We start from the raw sequence: 18,340 nt of genomic DNA on the forward strand, positions 1-18,340 counted from the left end.
GGGGCTGTAGTCATATGCTTCGATCAGAGTATTGAAGGAAGCAATTAAACTTTGCTTGGTAGCTGGCATTCACCACAGACTGGCCATAAGAGGGCACTGCAAGGCTGCCGAGGACCCGCTGAGCTAGCCAACAGGGGATGAAAGCCGGGGGTGGGGCAATAAGGATGAGTGAGGGGGAGGTCTTGGATGTGATCAGAGCAACCGGACACCGAGCGCTCCAGCGGCTTCTGTCCGCTCACATGACACCAAAGGCCGGCGGAGGCTCGGCAGAGTGTGCGGGGTTGCAGGTTGTAAGAGGGGGCGCCTTGATCCGTCTTGGACCGCCACAATGCTCGCCGGACTGCCCGACGCCAACGGCGACACAACAAAGTCATCAACAACAACAGCAACAACAACAATAAAGAAGGACAAACACCCCGACACTCACACGGTGAGTATATACACTCACGCATGCACACAGCTAATATAATAGAAAAGTTCAAAAGGAATGACAAAGGACAGAAAGAACGACAAAAGATGAACGAAGAAAGGATTACCTCGTAGCCTTTATTTTGAAGTCGAGGAATTTACTGGCTGGCCTGAAACCAGCTTCCGCTTTTCAAAATGTCAAAATAAAATAACGTCCTTGGCACAGGCGAATAGGGAGTTGGCGTGCTCTCCCCGTGCCTGCGTGGGTTTTCTCTGGGTACTGCGGTTTCCCACTTTCCAAAAACATGCATGGCAGGTTAATGGAACACTCTAAATTGTCCCTAGGTGTAAGCGTGAGTGCAGATGGTTGTTCGACTATGTGTGCCCCGCGACTGGCTGGCGACCGGTTCAGGGTGTCTCCTGTCTACTCCCCGAAGGCGGCTGGGATAGGTTCCACCACCCGCCGCGACCCTTGTGAGGATAAAGCAGATCAAAAAATACAAGGACGGATGTATCTTTTAAACCTATCGCTCCAAAGTATTTCCAGTGTGCAAATATGTCCATTGATCTCCAGCAGATGGCGTCCATTTTGTCTTGTCAAGCGGACAAGGTGGACAAAGCGGGCTGGCTGCGAAGGTTCTGCGGCAAAGTACTGTTCCGGGAGATCTGGAAGAACCGCTTCGTCATCCTCAAAGACCAACAGCTGATGGTCTGTGAGAAAGAGGTGTGTGGATCGGCATTTGGTCTGGGGGTGGCGGGGGGGGGGGGGGGCTGGACACTTGTCACCTCAGCACATCACATGTTGGTTGTGAGACGTCAGAATAGACAGACACTTGTCAGGTTAAAACTATCAACCACTTTCAATAAGAGTCACATTTCACTGAACACACACTCACACACACAGTGTAAGTGTGAGGGGGGGGGGGGGGCTTGTCCCGAGCTGAAAGGGGGTTAATAATGGATGTTGTTTCCATGACGATAATCCTGTGAAACACTGACTGCGTGCGTGCGTGCGCTGGTTGGACTATAACATGCATGCTAACGATGCTAACTTGTTTGGAAAGTGAAATGTCCACAATTTGTGAGAGTAAATGATTGACATGTGAGTGGTTTGAACGTTAATTTGAAACGCGTGAACCGATTTTGGCTGTGTGAGTCGCAGGGTCGCGCGGGCGCTGACGAGGTTTTGGACTTGAGCCACTTCGGCAGCTGCGACGACGTCAAGAAGCACAAAAAGAAAAATCGAAGCAAAAAGAATCACAGCAAGTTTACACTTCAACGATGCTGCTCAGCAAACAACACGGTATGCATGCGCGCCGACACACACACGCGCGCACGCTGGTTTGTGTGTGTAAGTGTGTCTGTGTTTTAGGTGGTGAGCGTTCTGTTCCTGGCAGTGAGTCCTGAAGACAAAGAGTCATGGATCAATGTGATCAACGTCGCCATCACGAGGGCCAAGAACAAAATCCTGGATCAGGTAGGGGTCGGTTGTCGTGGCCCAAAGGAACGGCTACCAAACGAGCGCTTGACCTTTTTGACCTTATCCTCAAACAGGCTTTCATGAAATCAAATGCACACATAAACCGATCTTGCCCAATATGATCATTCATAATAAAAACAAGAACAAAGCCCAGCAAAAACTTGATATGTTCAGAATTATTATTATATATTATATATACAGTACAGGGCGGCCCGGTAGTCCAGTGGTTAGCACGTCGGCTTCACAGTGCAGAGGTACCGGGTTCGATTCCAGCTCCGGCCTCCCTGTGTGGAGTTTGCATGTTCTCCCCGGGCCTTCGTGGGTTTTCTCCGGGTGCTCCGGTTTCCTCCCACATTCCAAAAACATGCGTGGCAGGCTGATTGGACGCTCTAAATTGTCCCTAGGTGTGAGTGTGAATGGTTGTTCGTTTCTGTGTGCCCTGCGATTGGCTGGCAACCGATTCAGGGTGTCCCCCGCCTACTGCCCGAAGACAGCTGGGATAGGCTCCTGCACCCCCCGCGACCCTAGTGAGGATCTAGCGGCTCGGAAGATGAATGAATGAATGAGTACAGGGCGGCCCGGTAGTCCAGTGGTTAGCATGTCAGCTTCACAGTGCAGAGGTACCGGGTTCGATTCCAGCTCCGGCCTCCCTGTGTGGAGTTTGCATGTTCTCCCCGGGCCTGCGTGGGTTTTCTCCGGGTGCTCCGATTTCCTCCCACGTTCCAAAAACATGCATGGTAGGCTGATTGGACGCTCTAAATTGTCCCTGGGTGTGAATGTGAGCGCGGATGGTCGTTCGTTTCTGTGTGCCCTGCGATTGGCTGGCAACTGATCCAGGGTGTCCCCCGCCTACTGCCCGAAGACGGCTGGGATAGGCTCCAGCACCCCCCGCGACCCTAGTGAGGATTAAGCGGTTCAGAAAATGGATGGATGGATGGATATACAGTACATATCACATATACTATAAAATGCTATGCTATGTAACGTTGCACTGTATGTATATTGTGGGGTGTGGGCTACTTCTACGCCGCTGCAGCAGCAGAACGTGTTCGGTGTTGAGACCAAGCAGGCTCAAGGGAAACAAATTACAGTCAAATTTTGTTTCCCAATTTGTGTTCAATGAAACGCAATGAAGATTACACCCAAATGTGTTGTTTGCTCTGCAGGTGACCACAGACGAGACTCAGTTGTGTCACCTGACCCGAGACCGAGCCAGGATCGGTCATGGTCGCCGCCTGCCGAGCCGAGGGCATCTGCTGGCTGTGGTAAGTCACAAATTCAGACACTTTGTGTTTACGACTTCCAGTTCTGTACGCCACGTGGGTCTGCCCTAAGTTGTCCTGGCTCCTTTTTTCCAGGCGTCTTTGTCAGACGGGACCATGACTTTGGATCTGATTCACGAGGAAGACGTTCCAACATCATGCAAACCCGAGAGCGGCGACTTAGAATCCCCGCTCGCCTCGTCCCATGACGGGTCCATACCGCATGGGACATTCTTCGTTGGGACTGCTCAAGCTTCTGGGAAGTCGCAGAGTCTTCCTCGTGAGGCACCGGCAAAGCAGCCGACAGGTCCCACCTGCACTTTCGGGCCAGGAAATGAATCCAGGACATCCCAGAAGAACCGCTGCGCCTCAATGGATGAGATTTCCAGCCACTCGGACAAGAACCGGGCCACGCCACTGCGCTCGGACGCCTCTGCGTCCGTAAGTCGCCTGCACCGCCTTATCAGCCTCAAGGTGGCACAGACGGAGCAGCTGCTGGCGGCCACACGGGATGCGCACGAGTTTGACCGACCCAAAGGCAAAGATGGAAAACGGATAGAGTCAGTGGAGGAAATGAGAATGGAAGCCTCCAACCTCCTGAAGGAGGCACTGGCAGCCCTGGAGCAGGCCCGCCGGGTCCTGCAGGAGGTGAAGGAGCTCAGGGAACTCCATGGCCAACTGGACCAGTTCCAAAAGAAACCGGCACCAGCACAATTCCCCAAACTGAAGCCACAAAATGGACAAGCAAACAGTGGGATCGAGTAAAAGGAAAACATCAACATCTTCTGTGTTATTCTAACTCAAATCTGCGTGTAAGCTAACAACGCAACATGCTAACTCATTCAACGTACCCTGCTGCTTTCACTGTCATGCTTGGAAACATTACTGACAGCCACCAGTAGATGGCAGCGTTGTACCGTATCAGATCAGCAGCTCAGTTAGTGACAGTTTGTGTTGTGGTCGTGAACGCAGGTATGCGCGCGCGTGCGCGACAAAATACAACAGAGCTCTTGAATGTATGACGAGGATGACAGTCGCTATGTAATGAGCCACTCAATCTGGTGAGTTTACAGCTGCTCACGGCAAGTTTGTCCTGGTTGATGTACTCTTTATTTTGCAATCAGAAGCCATTCCTACAGCGGGTGTTGCTTTCGAGAATAAAAGCACAGTGAGATCAAATGTTTGAGGTGTCACGATAGCCTAAAAAAAATATTGTATCCAAGTCACTGTTGTGCTTGATGTAGCCATGGAGCAAAGTAAAAGAGGAAACCCGTCAATCTGCTTGTTTCTTCTTCATTGGAAATGCCCGCTACATTTGTTTGGGTGAATACAACCGTGACAAGAAAAATAACTCAAGGGTTGGTCCCACGGATGCGCTTTTGCATGCATGTTTCCTTGAGTTTTCCTAACCAAAATCACTTGAGTTCTTCTGGCAGCTTTTATGCAAGTCATGTTTTGATTTCTGGGCGTTCGTGACAGCAGGCATTCCGATAAACAAGAAATTGAAGATACCAAGATAGTCTGTCTGCTCAGTTTTGACTGACCCAAAGTTCATTTTTGCTGTTTCTTTTTTTTTTTTCCCTTTGAGGCGGTAGCGGGTGGACTTCATTTTTGTTTAACTGCGGATTACCAAATCCCATATCCCAGTGAGATTTTGGAGGTTTGCAAGTGTGTGCTCACGCAACCATTTTCTTGACTTGTCAACTTTCATAGAATGTTGCAAACAAGTGTAAAGACGTCTGCCAGACATTCCCACACAGTTGTAAAGATTGCAAACAGTTTTTCTTGTCACCATAAAATTTTGAATAAGAAAAACTTTTGGAGACCATTAAAATTGTTGCCCAAAATTGTTGAACGAACCCTGCAGATAAAACAACATTATGATGAACAAGATTATGGCCTTAAAGAAGGACAAAATGGATCAGGCTGCAGTTGATTTTCCCTGCTGAAGGAGGAGAGTCTATTCCTTCGGGCAGATTTGGTGTCTACTGTATATGGAGCCAATATTCTGTGGCTCTTTAAAAATCCGCCCAAATCCTCTGAAAACAGCTGACTATCATTGAGACCTCAAAGAAAGAGTGTGACAGGTCACATTGCTTGTGGCAGTTTTATTGAAAAACAATGGCGTCATGTGACCATATGACGATGCTAGAAAACAACAAAAACACAATTAAAAAAAAAAAGAAAATCAACTGGTGGGACTTTCAAAGTTAAAAGAGTTCACTTGTATTTACACACCAGGACCAAGACCAGACCAGGACCAGCTGATCACCAACTGCGTTTCCTGTGCCACTGAGGGGGACGCGGCTCGAAGTCAGCAAAAAAAAAAAAAAGTAAAAGTGGGCGGGGCCTGGCGGCACTCATCTATTGATCATCTTCCTCCCCGTCTTCGTCATCGTCGTCGTCTCTCTTCCTCTTGTCGCCTCGGAGAGCCTCATCGTCTGAAAAGCCAATGGCAGCGTCAGCCTTCACTTTTGGTTTCCCTCGGCAATTTGTTTTTTTTTTTCTTGCAAACTAACCTCCATCTTCATCGTCCTCCTCCCCGTCCTCCTCCTCCTCCTCCACGTAGTCACCGTCATCATCCTCGTCCTGAAGACAAGTGGCAATCAAAAGAGGGTCCACACATTCATCCATTGGACACTTTAAAGCTCTGGATGATTTTTTTTTAGGTGGCTTCTGTTGTCGAAAGTGCAACTCAACTGATGTGCATTGCTGAAGGGCTTTTTATACTCGCACGTAACGCGTGGGCGATAACGTCCATAATGCATCACATGACCGAAGCATTGTGATGCGCGGCATTGATGTTTTAATAATAATTGATCAAATTCGCAATCCAAATTAAATTGATCATCTTGGTGCCATTGTTCCAGTGGGCGCCAGAGGAACTATCCACAAGTCTTTGTTCAATACAACGAGTTTAAAAAAAAATCCCCTACAAAAAAATATATAATAATATAATAATATATTATATATTATTATTATTTTATTATAATAAATAAAAAAATATATTTGTATTTATTTATATTATTAATTAATATATATTTGTATATTTTTATTTATTATATTTATAATAATATAATTATTATATTTATAATAATATAAAATAAAGTCTTTTTGTTGTGAGCTCTCAAATCCACTATATGAAGTCACCCACCTGGATGCCCTCCTTCATCAGGTATGACAGTCCGACTTCGTCCTCTTCCTCCTCCTCCTCCTCCTCCGAGACATCTTCATCGTCGTCGTCATCATCGCCATTCCCACCGTGTGGACCGACGCCGTCATCCTCGTCTGCAACACAACAGTCCACTAAACCCGTCAAAAATCGCCTCGGACGCAACACTTCCAAAGTCCCTATGCAACTCTTTCAGTGCAAACAACGTCAAGGTATTTTGTAACGTGAAGTCTTTTGTGCGCAGTGTTTCTGTTTGTTTGCCGGGTTTGCGTTTGAGTCCAGGGATATCAAAGTCATTTGAGGTTAGGAGCCATATTCACCCCAATTTGATGTCACCTGGACTCTGCAGGCAATGTTACTGCGAATTATGCATGCTTGACTTCATCCAGTAAATATGAGAATGTTCTCAAATTTGGAACGCTTTACATTAGATGATGCTAAACATTCAAATAGAAAGACTTTGGTGGTAAATGTTAGTCGGCTAACCAAAGCCGTTTGGTCATTGCACTGATTTCAAAAGCAGGACAAAAGACACGACATCTGTCACAACTCGTCACGCAAACGTCTCGACTTTTTAAAAAATATATTGTCAAGCCATAGTGTTTGGGTTCCTCATCTCCAATCAGCGCTTGGCATCGAGTTGGACTTTCTGGTCTGTACAGTGCTGTGCTCTGTTGGTAAAGGAGGGGAAATTTTTAAATTACGTATGCCAAACAAGGCACATGCCAGCCAAACCGAAGCGTTTTCAAAAAGCCTCCCAGCCTTAGTGGGAATGTTTCTGAATTATGGCAGTACCCTTTTCTGGGGTAACTTTGATCCTTCACGACTGCATCAATATCGAGCAAGAGCTAAAATCACAGCCAATTTCTGTCATTAAAGCGCCCCCCTGTGGACAAAAGCATGTTACAACAGCTACCTTTTGACCCAAATTAGAGTGACGATCATCCCTTTGTCTGGGCACACGCACATTTGACGAGCAAGTAATGGGAGTGTTACCGTTGTCCGAATCCGGTGCCTCGTTGTCGTGCCGATCATATCCGTCCAGATAGCTGACGTTCGGCAGGAGGCGGAAGACAGCGTCACGGTAGTCATCCTGCGTGCTCACCTCGCAACCAGACACGTCCAAAGTCTTCAGCTTCTTTAGGGGTTCCTGTGGGCGGTCGGGGCCACGTCAGGGGAATGCTGACTGGTAGCGATGACTTCCTGTGGGCACTCACCAAAGCCTCCAGGGCGGCCATGTTGGCAATCTTGTTGCCGCTGATGTTGAGATGCGTCAGGTTGGGACACTTTTCGGCCAGTGCCTCCAAACCGCCACAGATGGCGTTGCCGCTCAACTCCAGCTGACAAACAAAGTAAAAACAATAACTAATAATATACATTTTTTTATGAATCAGGGGTCCACTTAGGGTGTGGTTATGAGCAAGGGCCACCCACCCGTTACGCACACAACACACGTGGAATGTGTTAAGATGAAAGAAGTTTGTGTTGGCGAGTTCAAAGAATTTACATGAGCACCAGTAAAGCTTCCATCGTTGCACCCCACACTACAGGAAGTGAGTGCTGGGCTGTCCCACCTTGTGTAGTTTGGGTAACAAAGGCAGTTTGGAGAGGGACTTGAGGCCCACGTTGGACATGCGCAGAACCTCCAGACTCGAAAACTCCTCTGTCACGCCGTCCACCTCGCCGTCACCCGAACGACATGTGTCCAAGGCCAAGACGCACACCTGCACGACGACAACACTACAGTTCACATTTTAACAGCTTGTGGGCATGGGCGTGTAAATCGTGCTCAGTGGTTGTCATGACAACATCCGACTTTCGAAAGGGGAGTTCGTGATGGACGAGTCCTGTGAGACGGTCACCAGGGTAACCGAGCCGTAAACGGAGGCGGTTTCTCAACCGGAAGTGAGCGAGCGAGCACGACAACAACGCTTTGGCGCCAAAGACAAGCCAAAGTGTGGGTTTTCAAGTCACGTGACGAGAAGTGGAAGGCGCGAACGTGAAGCTGAAACAATGGCGGCGATGCGACGGAGGTAAAGAATACAAACGTCGACGTCCGAGTCCACAACCACGACTCCGACTCCATGTTGCCACATTCCTAATGAGGCATTGCGAGCAAAAAAAAGGAGACGACACAAGGAGACGTTCGATGGGCCGTCGCCGTTCACGCACCTCAGCGGGACTTCTGTCCTTCAGCTCCAAGTGGACCCTCTTCTTCATGTCCATGTCCATCGTCAACGCCTCAAAGTTGCTGAGAGCAAAAGAAAAGAAGTAAAATGGAACGTAAATGTGACGCTCGATGTACAAAGAAGGCCAAAAGCTCTGAGCTAGACCGCCATTTTGGACGCTCGCCGTCAAACCACGCCCCTCTCCGCCAACGCCAATAGAATCGCCTGGAACTCTCCTCCCATTGGTTAATCCAGTCACGAATCCTGCCCTCCCAAAAGAGATTTTATATGGATAAAATCGTGTAATGCAGTTTTGAACTGCAGTGTTGAATTCGTTTGGAGGAAATATTTTATTTTTGCTGGAGGCATACGAGTGGAACTGTGTATTGTTACATAAATATTCTACACGGTGTAACATTACACAAATAGTCAACACAGTTTGACGTCAAGGTGAAGTGAAAGATGGCTTTAAATAATTGGTCATGGTGAAAGCCACGTCAATGTGAGAGGTCTGACTCAATAGATCTCTCCACCAGGAAAAACATTCCAGATCGTATGAAGACTGGCTGATTTATTTGTCGACAGCAGAGGGCAGGCGCATGCGTTTTCCTCAGATTTCCTTGAAGGAGAAGGAGGGGGAGGCGTGGCCATACCTGTCCACACCTGCATGGACTTGGCTTCCCTTGACGCTTCGTCTGTCTCCAAAGTAGCAACTGTGTGCACAGCAGCAAAGTGGACTCATGTGGACTCAAGTGATCTGATCTGGATTGATTTTGTGGGTCAACTTCAATTTTTCAGGAAGTGACAGTTGCAGACATGGTGAGGTCAACGTCTTGGTGACACGCCCTTCTCCTGGTTCTGGTCCTTGTACTGATCATGGTTGTGGTCCTTGTAATGGTGCTGGTTGTGATCCAGATCCCGGATTTGATCCTCTCTTGAATTGTACTTGTGCTACTTGTGGCTTCTTTTCTTGAACTTTCTCCTTGACTTGTTTCTTTTTCCTGGTTTCTGGTTTGTATTTCTAATCAGAAGAGTAAAATGAACCAAAAGTAAACCCGGCAAAATGGTGAAATAAATAAAAATAAGACTATGCAAAAAAAAAAAAACATATATATATATATATATATATATATATATATATATATATATATATATATACACACACACACACACACACCAGCTCTTGGGATCAATTCTTTCTCTCTCTCTCTCTCTCTCTCTCTCTCTCATATACACACATATACGTACACACGTACATAAACAACCATTCCACACACACAAATCGTGTGTGTGTGTGTGTGAATAGTGTAGTTTGCGTCCACAAACATGAGCCAACAGGACTTTGGAATGCTGGAAATTCAGGAAGGAGACACGCCTGTGCCTCACATTATCAGGATATTCTCTGACATTCGGATTCCGTACCATGAACTGAGTCAAAATAAAAACTATGCTTTTTAGCTTTGACATTAAATCTGTCTTCCAATGTCCTCATGTGTCAAAATGAAACTGAATGTCTTATGGAAAGGTTTTCACCCTTGCCTTGGAGTGTGTGTGTGTGAGTGTGTGTGTGTGTGTTTTAGTGTTTAAAAATTGAAGTTTGGTCGTGCCACCCTTACAGGGCAGCAAAGAGCGCTATCATTGGCTGGCTCAGGATGTGAAGGTGAGCGGTGTGGACGACATGGTGCTCCTGTCCAAAATCAATGAGGATTCCATCACAGAGAACCTCAAGAAGAGATACATGGACGACTACATCTTTGTATCCTCAACACACTCCCACGTTCAGCCACACCATTTTCACTACTTCACTTACCTCTTCTACTGCAACCCTTAACATATTTTTGTCAGACCTACATTGGACCGGTTCTGATCTCCGTCAATCCATTTAAACAACTTCCATATTTCACAGACAGAGAAGTGGACCTCTACCAGGGAGCGGTACCAGATGCATGCACACACACACACACACACACACACACGCTTACACATTCCTAATCATAAAAATACAATATCAGGTTCAAGTTACTTTGTCCAGTCTTTGACCACCTGTTGAGAAGCTGCGGTGTAGCATCCATGTTGATGATGTCACCTGTGCCAGGCTCAATACGAGAACCCACCTCACATCTACGCGCTGGCCGATGACGTTTACCGCAACATGATGATTGACAGCGAGAACCAGTGTGTCATCATCAGGTGGGCGGGACTTTGTTTCGTCAAGGAAAAAAAAAAGTCTGACTCGTCTGACTTCTTTGATGGTCCTCAGTGGCGAGAGTGGCGCCGGGAAGACGGTGGCAGCCAAATACATCATGAGTTACGTTTCCAAGGTGTCGGGGGGTGGAGACAAGGTGCAGGTGAGTGGAATGGTGCGGGGGAGTGGGGGGGTGGGGGGGGCTTGTGGTGAGGCAGGGTCTGGGAGCTCTTGCGCTAATAAATGTGTGTGTGTGTGTTTATGTGTAGCATGTGAAGGACATCATCCTGCAGTCCAACCCCCTGCTGGAGGCCTTCGGAAACGCCAAGACAGTCCGGAATAATAATTCCAGCCGCTTCGTTAGTATTCGCCACTCATACACCCCCACACACACACACACACACACATTCCTGTATGACTGTATTTGTGAGGTCGATCGTTCGAGACACACACACACACACACACACAGACGGCAACAGGTGCACATAAACACACGCGCATGGAACGTGCAATCCCCTGACAGGGAAAGTACTTTGAGATCCAGTTCAGTCGCGGTGGCGCTCCCGACGGAGGGAAGATCTCCAACTTCCTGTTGGAGAAGAGCCGCGTGGTTTCACAAAATCCAGGAGAGAGGAACTTCCACATCTACTACCAGGTACGATCAGGTCCTACCAGACATCAGCAGATATTAGCGGTGGCCAGATAGCATCAGGTAGCACCTGGTACTAATGGACCTTGCCAGGTACTACCAGATCAGACCAGGCATTGCTACGCCAGCTCTCCCCCCCCCCCCGCCCCCCCAACTCCAACCCAAAATTCCAACTTAAACAAACTTAAAAGCTACAAACCCTAACTTCACTCACCTTTGACCTCTGACTTTCAGCTGCTGGAGGGAGCGAGTGGGGAGCAGAGGGAAAACCTTGGGGTCACAACCCCCGACTACTACAACTACCTCAACCAGTCGGGAACGTTCACGGTGGAAGACGTCAACGACAAGAAGGAATTCTCGGACACTCTGGTCTGTCTATCGCTCTCTATCTGTCTGTCTGTACACCAGTCTACCTGTCTGTGCGTTTGTCGGTGTCTCCACACCCGTTTACCTCTCTTTTTCTGTGTGTCTTGACGTGTTAGGGCGCCATGTCGGTGGTGGGACTGTCCATGGAGGACCAGGATTCGGTCATTCAGTTGGTCGCGGGCATCCTCCACCTGGGCAACATCAACTTCCGCGAGGAGAACAACTTTGCGGTGGTAGAGAGTTCCGACTGTAAGTCCTGAAAAATTTGGGCGCTGCGTCACGTTGCTGGTCACCGGCTCGCGTAACGCCGTGTGCGTGCTTCAGTTCTGGCCTTCCCGTCCTTCCTGCTCGGGATCCCTCAGGACGCTCTGTGCAGCAAACTGACCAGCAGGATTATGGACAGCAAGTGGGGGGGGAAGACCGAGTCCATCTCGGTCACCCTGAACACGGAGCAGGCCTGCTTTACCCGCGATGCCCTGGCCAAAGCCCTGTACAGTCGCCTCTTTGACTTCCTGGTCGATGTCAGTTTGCAGTCGCATGGTCCTGGTCCATCGGGTTCTACCTCGCCATTGACTGTGTGTGTGTGTCAGTGTGTCAATAGAGCCATTCAGAAGGATCAGGAGGAGTTCAACATCGGAGTCCTGGACATCTACGGCTTTGAGATCTTCCAGGTAAGACACACACACATACACACACACACACACACACTGGCTAATCTGGCGTTTTGTTTTGTGGCTTTAGCAAAACGGTTTTGAACAGTTCTGCATCAACTTCGTCAACGAGAAGCTGCAGCAGATTTTCATCCAGCTCACGTTGAAGGCAGAACAGGTGTTGTGACTTCACCATCGTCTCAGACAACTCACAATCCAAGAACCTCCTTCACAGATATATGCAAACGTGTGTTTCTTTGTGTGTGTGTTTAGGAGGAGTATGTTCAGGAGGGAATCAAATGGACACCCATCGAGTATTTCAACAATAAAGTTGTGTGTGACCTCATTGAGTCCAAACTGGTGAGTGGTACAATTACACAACATTAAAGATAAGCCGGCGGCCCGGTAGTCCAGTGGTTAGCACGTCGGCTTCACAATGCAGAGGCACCGGGTTCGATTCCAGCTCCGGCCTCCCTGTGTGGAGTTTGCATGTTCTCCCCGGGCCTGCGTGGGTTTTCTCCGGGTGCTCCGGTTTCCTCCCACATTCCAAAAACATGCATGGCAGGCTGATTGGACGCTCTAAATTGTCCCTAGGTGTGAGTGTGAATGGTTGTTCGTCTCTGTGTGCCCTGCGATTGGCTAGCAACCGATTCAGGGTGTCCCCCGTCTACTGCCCGGAGACAGCTGGGATAGGCTCCAGCACCCCCCGCGACCCTAGTGAGGATCAAGCGGCTCGGAAGATGAATGAATGAATAAAGATAAGCCTTTCAACATCACGTCATCTTCAAATTCGGGGAATGAATGACATGTCTTCAGCAATCAAGAGACCAGTTGCCCCCAAGACCCAGTTGAATGCGCATAAATACCTTCCGTGAGCTTCCTTGTGATCCTTCCCAGAATCCTCCCGGCATCATGAGCGTGTTGGATGATGTGTGTGCCACCATGCATGCCAAAGGGGATGGCGCAGACCAGACGCTCCTGCAGAAACTCCAAGGTCAAGTCGGCTCGCACGAACACTTCAGCAGCTGGAACAAAGGTTTCATCGTACACCACTACGCCGGAAAGGTGCACCCACCGAGCCGTGACGCGCTTCGTCTGTCGGTCTGTCTGATGAGCCTCGTGGCGCCGTTCAGGTGTCGTACGACGTCAGCGGCTTCTGCGAGAGGAACCGAGACGTACTGTTCAACGACATCATCGAGCTGATGCAAGGCAGCGAGTTGTAAGTGCCGCTCGGCGTCGTACGCGACAACCTCGTTCCTGTCATGACCTGACGGCTCCGTGCCACGCTTTGATGTCAGTCCGTTCATCCGGGCGCTTTTCCCCGAGAACCTGAACGCCGAGAAGAGAGGACGTCCAACCACGGCCAGCAGCAAGATCAAGGTGTGCGACGGACCGTTCGTCCAAGTGGCTCGGTCCGACCCCGTGACCTCATTATGATCCTCCTGTCTGGTTAGAAACAAGCCAACACTCTGGTCCAGACACTCATGAAGTGTACCCCTCACTACATTCGCTGCATCAAACCCAACGAGACCAAACGTCCTCGGGACTGGGAGGAGAACAGAGTACGACACCAAGTGGAGTACCTGGGCCTCCGCGAGAACATCCGGGTCCGTCGAGCCGGATATGCCTTCCGTCGCGTTTTCAACAAGTTCCTGCAGAGGTCAGCGAGCCAAGGAGTGCGAGCGCCGATAAGCGGGTCACCACGCCCGCCGTCGCTAACCTTTTGGCCACGCAGGTACGCCATCCTGACCAAAGAGACGTGGCCCGCTTGGCAAGGCGACGAGCGTCGGGGCGTCCTGCACCTCTTGAACTCTGTCAACATGGACGAGGACCAATTCCAGCTGGGGAAGACAAAAGTCTTTGTTAAAGCTCCGGAGTCGGTAGGAAAAACGTGTCGAGGTTGTGAGTGGAGTTCTGGATCTTGATCCACCGCGCGGTCGCGTCGCCTTGCAGCTCTTCCTGTTGGAGGAGATGAGAGAAAGGAAGTACAACGGTTACGCTCGGGTCATCCAAAAGGCGTGGCGTAAACACATCGCCGTACGCAAGTATGTGAAGATGAGGGAGGAAGGTGAGACCTCATTTCTAATGCACGCTCTCTGGAAGCAGATTCGCACCCGCTTCTATTTCTTTTTCTTCTTCCAGCATCTGACATCCTGCTGAACAAGAAGGAACGTCGCAAGAACAGCTTGAACCGGAACTTTGTGGGCGACTACATCGGCACCGACGTCCACCCGGAGATCCGGCAGTTTGTCGGTCGCAGGGAGAGGATTGACTTTGCCGATGTGGTCGTCAAATTTGACCGCAGGTTCAGGGTAAGAAACCAAACTCAAGGAACCGTTTGGCTTCACAACACCAGAGTTGTTTTTCATCTTTTTTTTTTTTGGACCAGACGGTAAAGCGTGACCTCATACTCACCCCCAAGTTCTTGTACATGATTGGTCGGGAGAAGGTGAAACAGGGGCCAGATAAAGGTCAAATCCAGGAGGTTCTCAAAAGGAAGATGGAACTCGACCATATCCAGTCTGTTTCCTTAAGGTACAAATCCAAGCTCGCGACCGCATCATTGCAACCAAAACCCGGACTTGAGCTGGACTTCGAAAAAGAACTGCAAAAAAAACACCCCCAAATACTGTAGATAGTAACGATGTGAGTGTGAATGGTTGTTTGTCTCTATATGTGTCCTGCAACTGACTGGCGACCAGTCAGGGTGTAGTCCGCCTTTCACCTGAAATCAGCTCGGATAGTCTCCGCCACCCTCCCGCGAGCGATCCTGTTTTCAGGATGAGTGGTGTTGAAAGTGGATAGACGCACGTTTGTCGTTATGAATGAATCTAAGGATCGCGAGCTAAAAGATGTATCAGGTAGAGAAGCGGAACTGGGAAAAACCGGAAATACGTGCTGCTTGAATGGAGCGGTTTTTCTTTGTGTGCATCTTTAGCACCCTGCAGGATGACATCTTTATTATCCACCAACAAGAGTACGACAGTGTCCTCCAGAGTGTCTTCAAGACCGAATTCCTTAGTCTACTTATCAAACGTCACCATGAGAAAACTCAGAGTAATCTTCCGCTCAAGTTCAACAACCTGTGAGTACCCAAATAGATTCTGCGTCTTCTTTGCAGTCAATCGACCTGCGTCTGGGTTCCCGATTGAGATCTTCCTTTGTGCGTTCAGTCTGGAGTTCAAAGTGAAGAAAGGAGGATGGGGTCCGTTTAGCTCATCGGGTTCCAGGCAGATCCAGTTCCAGGTGGGTCAGGGGGACGAGGCAGTCCTAAAACCCAGTGGCAAGGTTCTGCATGTCTCCATTGGACCGGGTCTGCCCAAAAACTCACGTAAGCGCCAAACAGGTCTCGTGAGTGCAACCAGGGTTTCCTGAGTGTCTCCTCTGACTTCCCGTCTGTTCTCAGGACCCACAAGGAGGGATAACCGGAAGAGTTTCTACCGAGACAATCATGCCACACCCAGCACCCAGAACACCCCAGGTACCAGTTGAACATACCCTGTTTTAATGATGTCAACTGCGGGACTCATCTGCACTGTTGACTTCCTCAGTTCCTCACAATGGGGGTGTCAAGACCCGCCAAGGAAGCTCCTCCAGAGGCACGTTACAGAGGCAGCAGTCCAGCATGGAGCAGCCCAGTCTGCCCCGACTCCAGAACCAGAACCAGCATCGGCGTGACAGCGGGCGCTCTAAGCATGTAGACATGGGCTTCATGAACGTCCCAGACCAGGGTGCCGCTGGGTGAGAACACTCGGATCGCAACTCCAACTGATGCTACCGCCTTTTCAGCCGAGTCCCGGCGGCTAGTACGAGGTACTCGAAGCTCTTGACACTGACTCCTCATTCACCTACTGATGATGCAGCATCAGGAGCAACTGGGGATTCAGTATCTTGGTCAAGGACACTTCGATATAGTCACGGGGGCAAGGGGAGACTACAAACACTGATCCATCCCGCCCCCCAAAACACAAGACAAGCCTGTAAAAGTCCACAGGATCCACACACGCACTCAGATCCACGGAAGCTATGGTGACGGGCGGCTCCATTTTCACTCGGGGCGGCCATGAGAGTCCACGGGACATGAATGCATGTGAATCAGAGGCCGCTTGCCGCTGTAGTCCGAGTAGAGCTTTTGACTACGTCTGGGACCTGCTGAGATCCTGTCAGTTGGAATCCGGGAAAATAATGACATACATAGTAGAGTGGGCGGCCCGGTAGTCCAGTGGTTAGCACGTCGGCTTCACAGTGCGGAGGTACCGGGTTCGATTCCAGCTCCGGCCTCCATGTGTGGAGTTTGCATGTTCTCCCCGGGCCTGCGTGGGTTTTCTCCGGGTGCTCCGGTTTCCTCCCACATTCCAAAAACATGCGTGGCAGGCTGATTGAACACTCTAAATTGTCCCTAGTTGTGAGTGTGAGTGCGAATGGTTGTTCGTTTCTGTGTGCCCTGCGATTGGGTGGCAACCGATTCAGGGTGTCCCCCGCCTACTGCCCGAAGACGGCTGGGATAGGCTCCAGCACCCCCCGCGACCCTAGTGAGGATCAAGCGGCTCGGAAGATGAGATGAGACATAGTAGAGTGAGCCCGTCGGGTTACGCATCGGGGGACCATCGCACCCGTATGGCTCCGCACACTTGACTCCCGGTTGTCATGTCTGCCTTTAGGCTGCAGCGTCGGCGTTCCAAGGAGATGAAGCCGGTCCCTGGAGCGGGTCGACCGAAACCGGCACCTAAACCAAAGCCTCGTTCCCCGCAGTGTCGCGCCCTCTACGCTTACGATGCCCAGGACACGGATGAGCTCAGCTTCAACACAGATGACGTCATTGAGATTCTCACTGAAGGTACCAGTGGAGCCGCCGTCCTCCTCTCGTCCTTCTTCAATATTGTCCTCTTTTCCTTCTACTCCTCACTCACAGCACTACAACTGGTTAACAGTGCACAAGGGAAGTGCACCGAAATGAGTTAGCAACTGAACACCTTCGTCTCCTTCTTCCTTCTAGTTATTCTCCTCCCTCTTCAGCTGCCCATTTTGCTTAATCTTTGTCACCCACTTCTTCTCTTTTCCTCTAACGATGAGACGTTTGTGATTTAGATCCATCGGGCTGGTGGTACGGACGCCTTCGCGGCCGAGAGGGAATGTTCCCCGGAAACTACGTGGAGAAGATGTAGCTATTGAGGTCAGAGCACACTGACCATTGTTTTACTGTTTAAGAAAAAAATATCTTTTTACAGACTGACAGCTGTCAGTCATCACCCTAGGGGTCACAGGTCAACGTGCTGCCAGCAGGCCGTGAAGTAGGCGGCGGTTACATGTTGCCATGGAAACCAGAGAGGAAGTCGATGCGGCGGCTGGGATTTGAGGACACATGTTCATTAACATTAATTAATTTGAAGTTAATTGTGTTAATGAGTGTTCTGTTCATCTTCTTTGAACGGGATGCGATGCCTGAAAGTCCCCGTGCAAACACAGAAATCAACTCGTGTCATTAAATGAACAAGTTGGGATACACCTTGCGTTCTTTTTAAGCCTCCCGCATTGAGCATTTATGGTGTGACGTCACCCTGAGGTCAATGAAGCTGAGCAAAAGCGATGTCAAGTTCTCCTTATTTGAAAAGGCAAGTCTGCTTCATTTCTAGAGTTTAAGTCATACACAAGTTAACTCAATGTTATTTGCATGATTGAAAGTTCAACTTCCATCCATCGATTATCTGATCCACTTATCCTCACAAGGATCGCTGGCATGCTGGAGCCTATCCCAGGTGTCTTCGGGTAGTAGGCCGGGTACAACTGGTTGCCATCCAATCGCAGAAGTTCAACTTTGAAAATCATTAAGTAAAAAAAAAAAAGTCAAGATATTTAAAAACAAGTACATAAGTAAAAGACTGCCGACTAAAAGAACGTACAGTTCAAATGAATGATTTGAAAATGTTGCTCAAGCTAAGAGAGAAAAAGAACAGTTTTTAAAAAATACTTTATTTCCCGGAGTTACATTCCATTCTACAG

General features: G+C 49.2%; 3 protein-coding genes across 7 annotated transcripts; 2 read left to right on the plus strand and 1 right to left on the minus strand.

Moving 5' to 3' along the window:
* The first annotated feature begins 160 nt into the window (after window positions 1-160).
* On the plus strand, window positions 161-5,338 carry plekho1b (pleckstrin homology domain containing, family O member 1b). 4 transcript variants are annotated; one of them, XM_052065665.1, is made up of 7 exons: window positions 163-430; window positions 754-882; window positions 983-1,132; window positions 1,571-1,711; window positions 1,781-1,885; window positions 3,055-3,153; window positions 3,247-5,338. In XM_052065665.1, exons 3-7 carry the CDS (start codon window positions 986-988, stop codon window positions 3,913-3,915), a joined length of 1,161 nt encoding a protein of 386 aa, XP_051921625.1. In that variant the 5' UTR covers window positions 163-430; window positions 754-882; window positions 983-985; the 3' UTR covers window positions 3,916-5,338. The 4 variants fall into 4 exon arrangements, with proteins under 4 accessions (XP_051921622.1, XP_051921623.1, XP_051921625.1 ...); XM_052065666.1 differs by having other exon boundaries at window positions 986-1,132; XM_052065662.1 differs by lacking the exon at window positions 754-882 and having other exon boundaries at window positions 161-430.
* On the minus strand, window positions 5,244-8,697 carry LOC127600839 (acidic leucine-rich nuclear phosphoprotein 32 family member E-like). Its single transcript, XM_052065678.1, has 7 exons — window positions 8,495-8,697; window positions 7,897-8,046; window positions 7,540-7,662; window positions 7,319-7,472; window positions 6,305-6,438; window positions 5,670-5,739; window positions 5,244-5,591 (listed from the first exon to the last, which is right to left on the minus strand). Exons 1-7 carry the CDS (start codon window positions 8,552-8,554, stop codon window positions 5,515-5,517), a joined length of 768 nt encoding a protein of 255 aa, XP_051921638.1. The 5' UTR covers window positions 8,555-8,697; the 3' UTR covers window positions 5,244-5,514.
* Window positions 8,698-9,113: 416 nt separating this feature from the next.
* myo1eb (myosin IEb) lies at window positions 9,114-17,843 on the plus strand. Of its 2 annotated transcripts, XM_052065621.1 has the most exons (28): window positions 9,114-9,309; window positions 10,109-10,246; window positions 10,336-10,425; window positions 10,586-10,680; window positions 10,751-10,838; window positions 10,945-11,034; window positions 11,199-11,330; window positions 11,559-11,693; window positions 11,807-11,939; window positions 12,015-12,211; window positions 12,281-12,361; window positions 12,432-12,518; window positions 12,614-12,700; window positions 13,238-13,405; window positions 13,474-13,559; window positions 13,639-13,720; window positions 13,795-14,000; window positions 14,076-14,220; window positions 14,294-14,408; window positions 14,483-14,652; window positions 14,730-14,875; window positions 15,279-15,425; window positions 15,514-15,671; window positions 15,747-15,821; window positions 15,892-16,081; window positions 17,002-17,177; window positions 17,429-17,513; window positions 17,596-17,843. In XM_052065621.1, exons 1-27 carry the CDS (start codon window positions 9,307-9,309, stop codon window positions 17,503-17,505), a joined length of 3,297 nt encoding a protein of 1,098 aa, XP_051921581.1. In that variant the 5' UTR covers window positions 9,114-9,306; the 3' UTR covers window positions 17,506-17,513; window positions 17,596-17,843. The 2 variants fall into 2 exon arrangements, with proteins under 2 accessions (XP_051921581.1, XP_051921580.1); XM_052065620.1 differs by having other exon boundaries at window positions 9,115-9,309; window positions 17,429-17,843.
* Window positions 17,844-18,340: the final 497 nt, after the last annotated feature.

Source organism: Hippocampus zosterae, chromosome 5 (assembly GCF_025434085.1).
Source record: "Hippocampus zosterae strain Florida chromosome 5, ASM2543408v3, whole genome shotgun sequence".
Classification (NCBI taxonomy): Eukaryota; Metazoa; Chordata; class Actinopteri; order Syngnathiformes; family Syngnathidae; genus Hippocampus; species Hippocampus zosterae.

Excerpts from the sequence above, each read along its gene's own strand:
- plekho1b (XM_052065662.1), top strand. The coding sequence starts at position 329 with ATGCTCGCCGGACTGCCCGACGCCAACGGCGACACAACAAAGTCATCA. Across the intron at positions 431-982 it reads AACACCCCGACACTCACACG|CAGATGGCGTCCATTTTGTC; the intron begins GTGAGTATATAC and ends ATTGATCTCCAG. Across the intron at positions 1,886-3,054 it reads AGAACAAAATCCTGGATCAG|GTGACCACAGACGAGACTCA; the intron begins GTAGGGGTCGGT and ends TTTGCTCTGCAG.
- LOC127600839 (XM_052065678.1), bottom strand. The coding sequence starts at position 8,554 with ATGGACATGGACATGAAGAAGAGGGTCCACTTGGAGCTGAAGGACAGA. Across the intron at positions 7,663-7,896 it reads TGTTACCCAAACTACACAAG|CTGGAGTTGAGCGGCAACGC; the intron begins GTGGGACAGCCC and ends TTTGTTTGTCAG. Across the intron at positions 5,592-5,669 it reads GGAGGACGATGAAGATGGAG|ACGATGAGGCTCTCCGAGGC; the intron begins GTTAGTTTGCAA and ends TTGGCTTTTCAG.
- myo1eb (XM_052065621.1), top strand. Across the intron at positions 12,212-12,280 it reads TCTTTGACTTCCTGGTCGAT|TGTGTCAATAGAGCCATTCA; the intron begins GTCAGTTTGCAG and ends TGTGTGTGTCAG. Across the intron at positions 14,876-15,278 it reads ATCCAGTCTGTTTCCTTAAG|CACCCTGCAGGATGACATCT; the intron begins GTACAAATCCAA and ends GTGCATCTTTAG.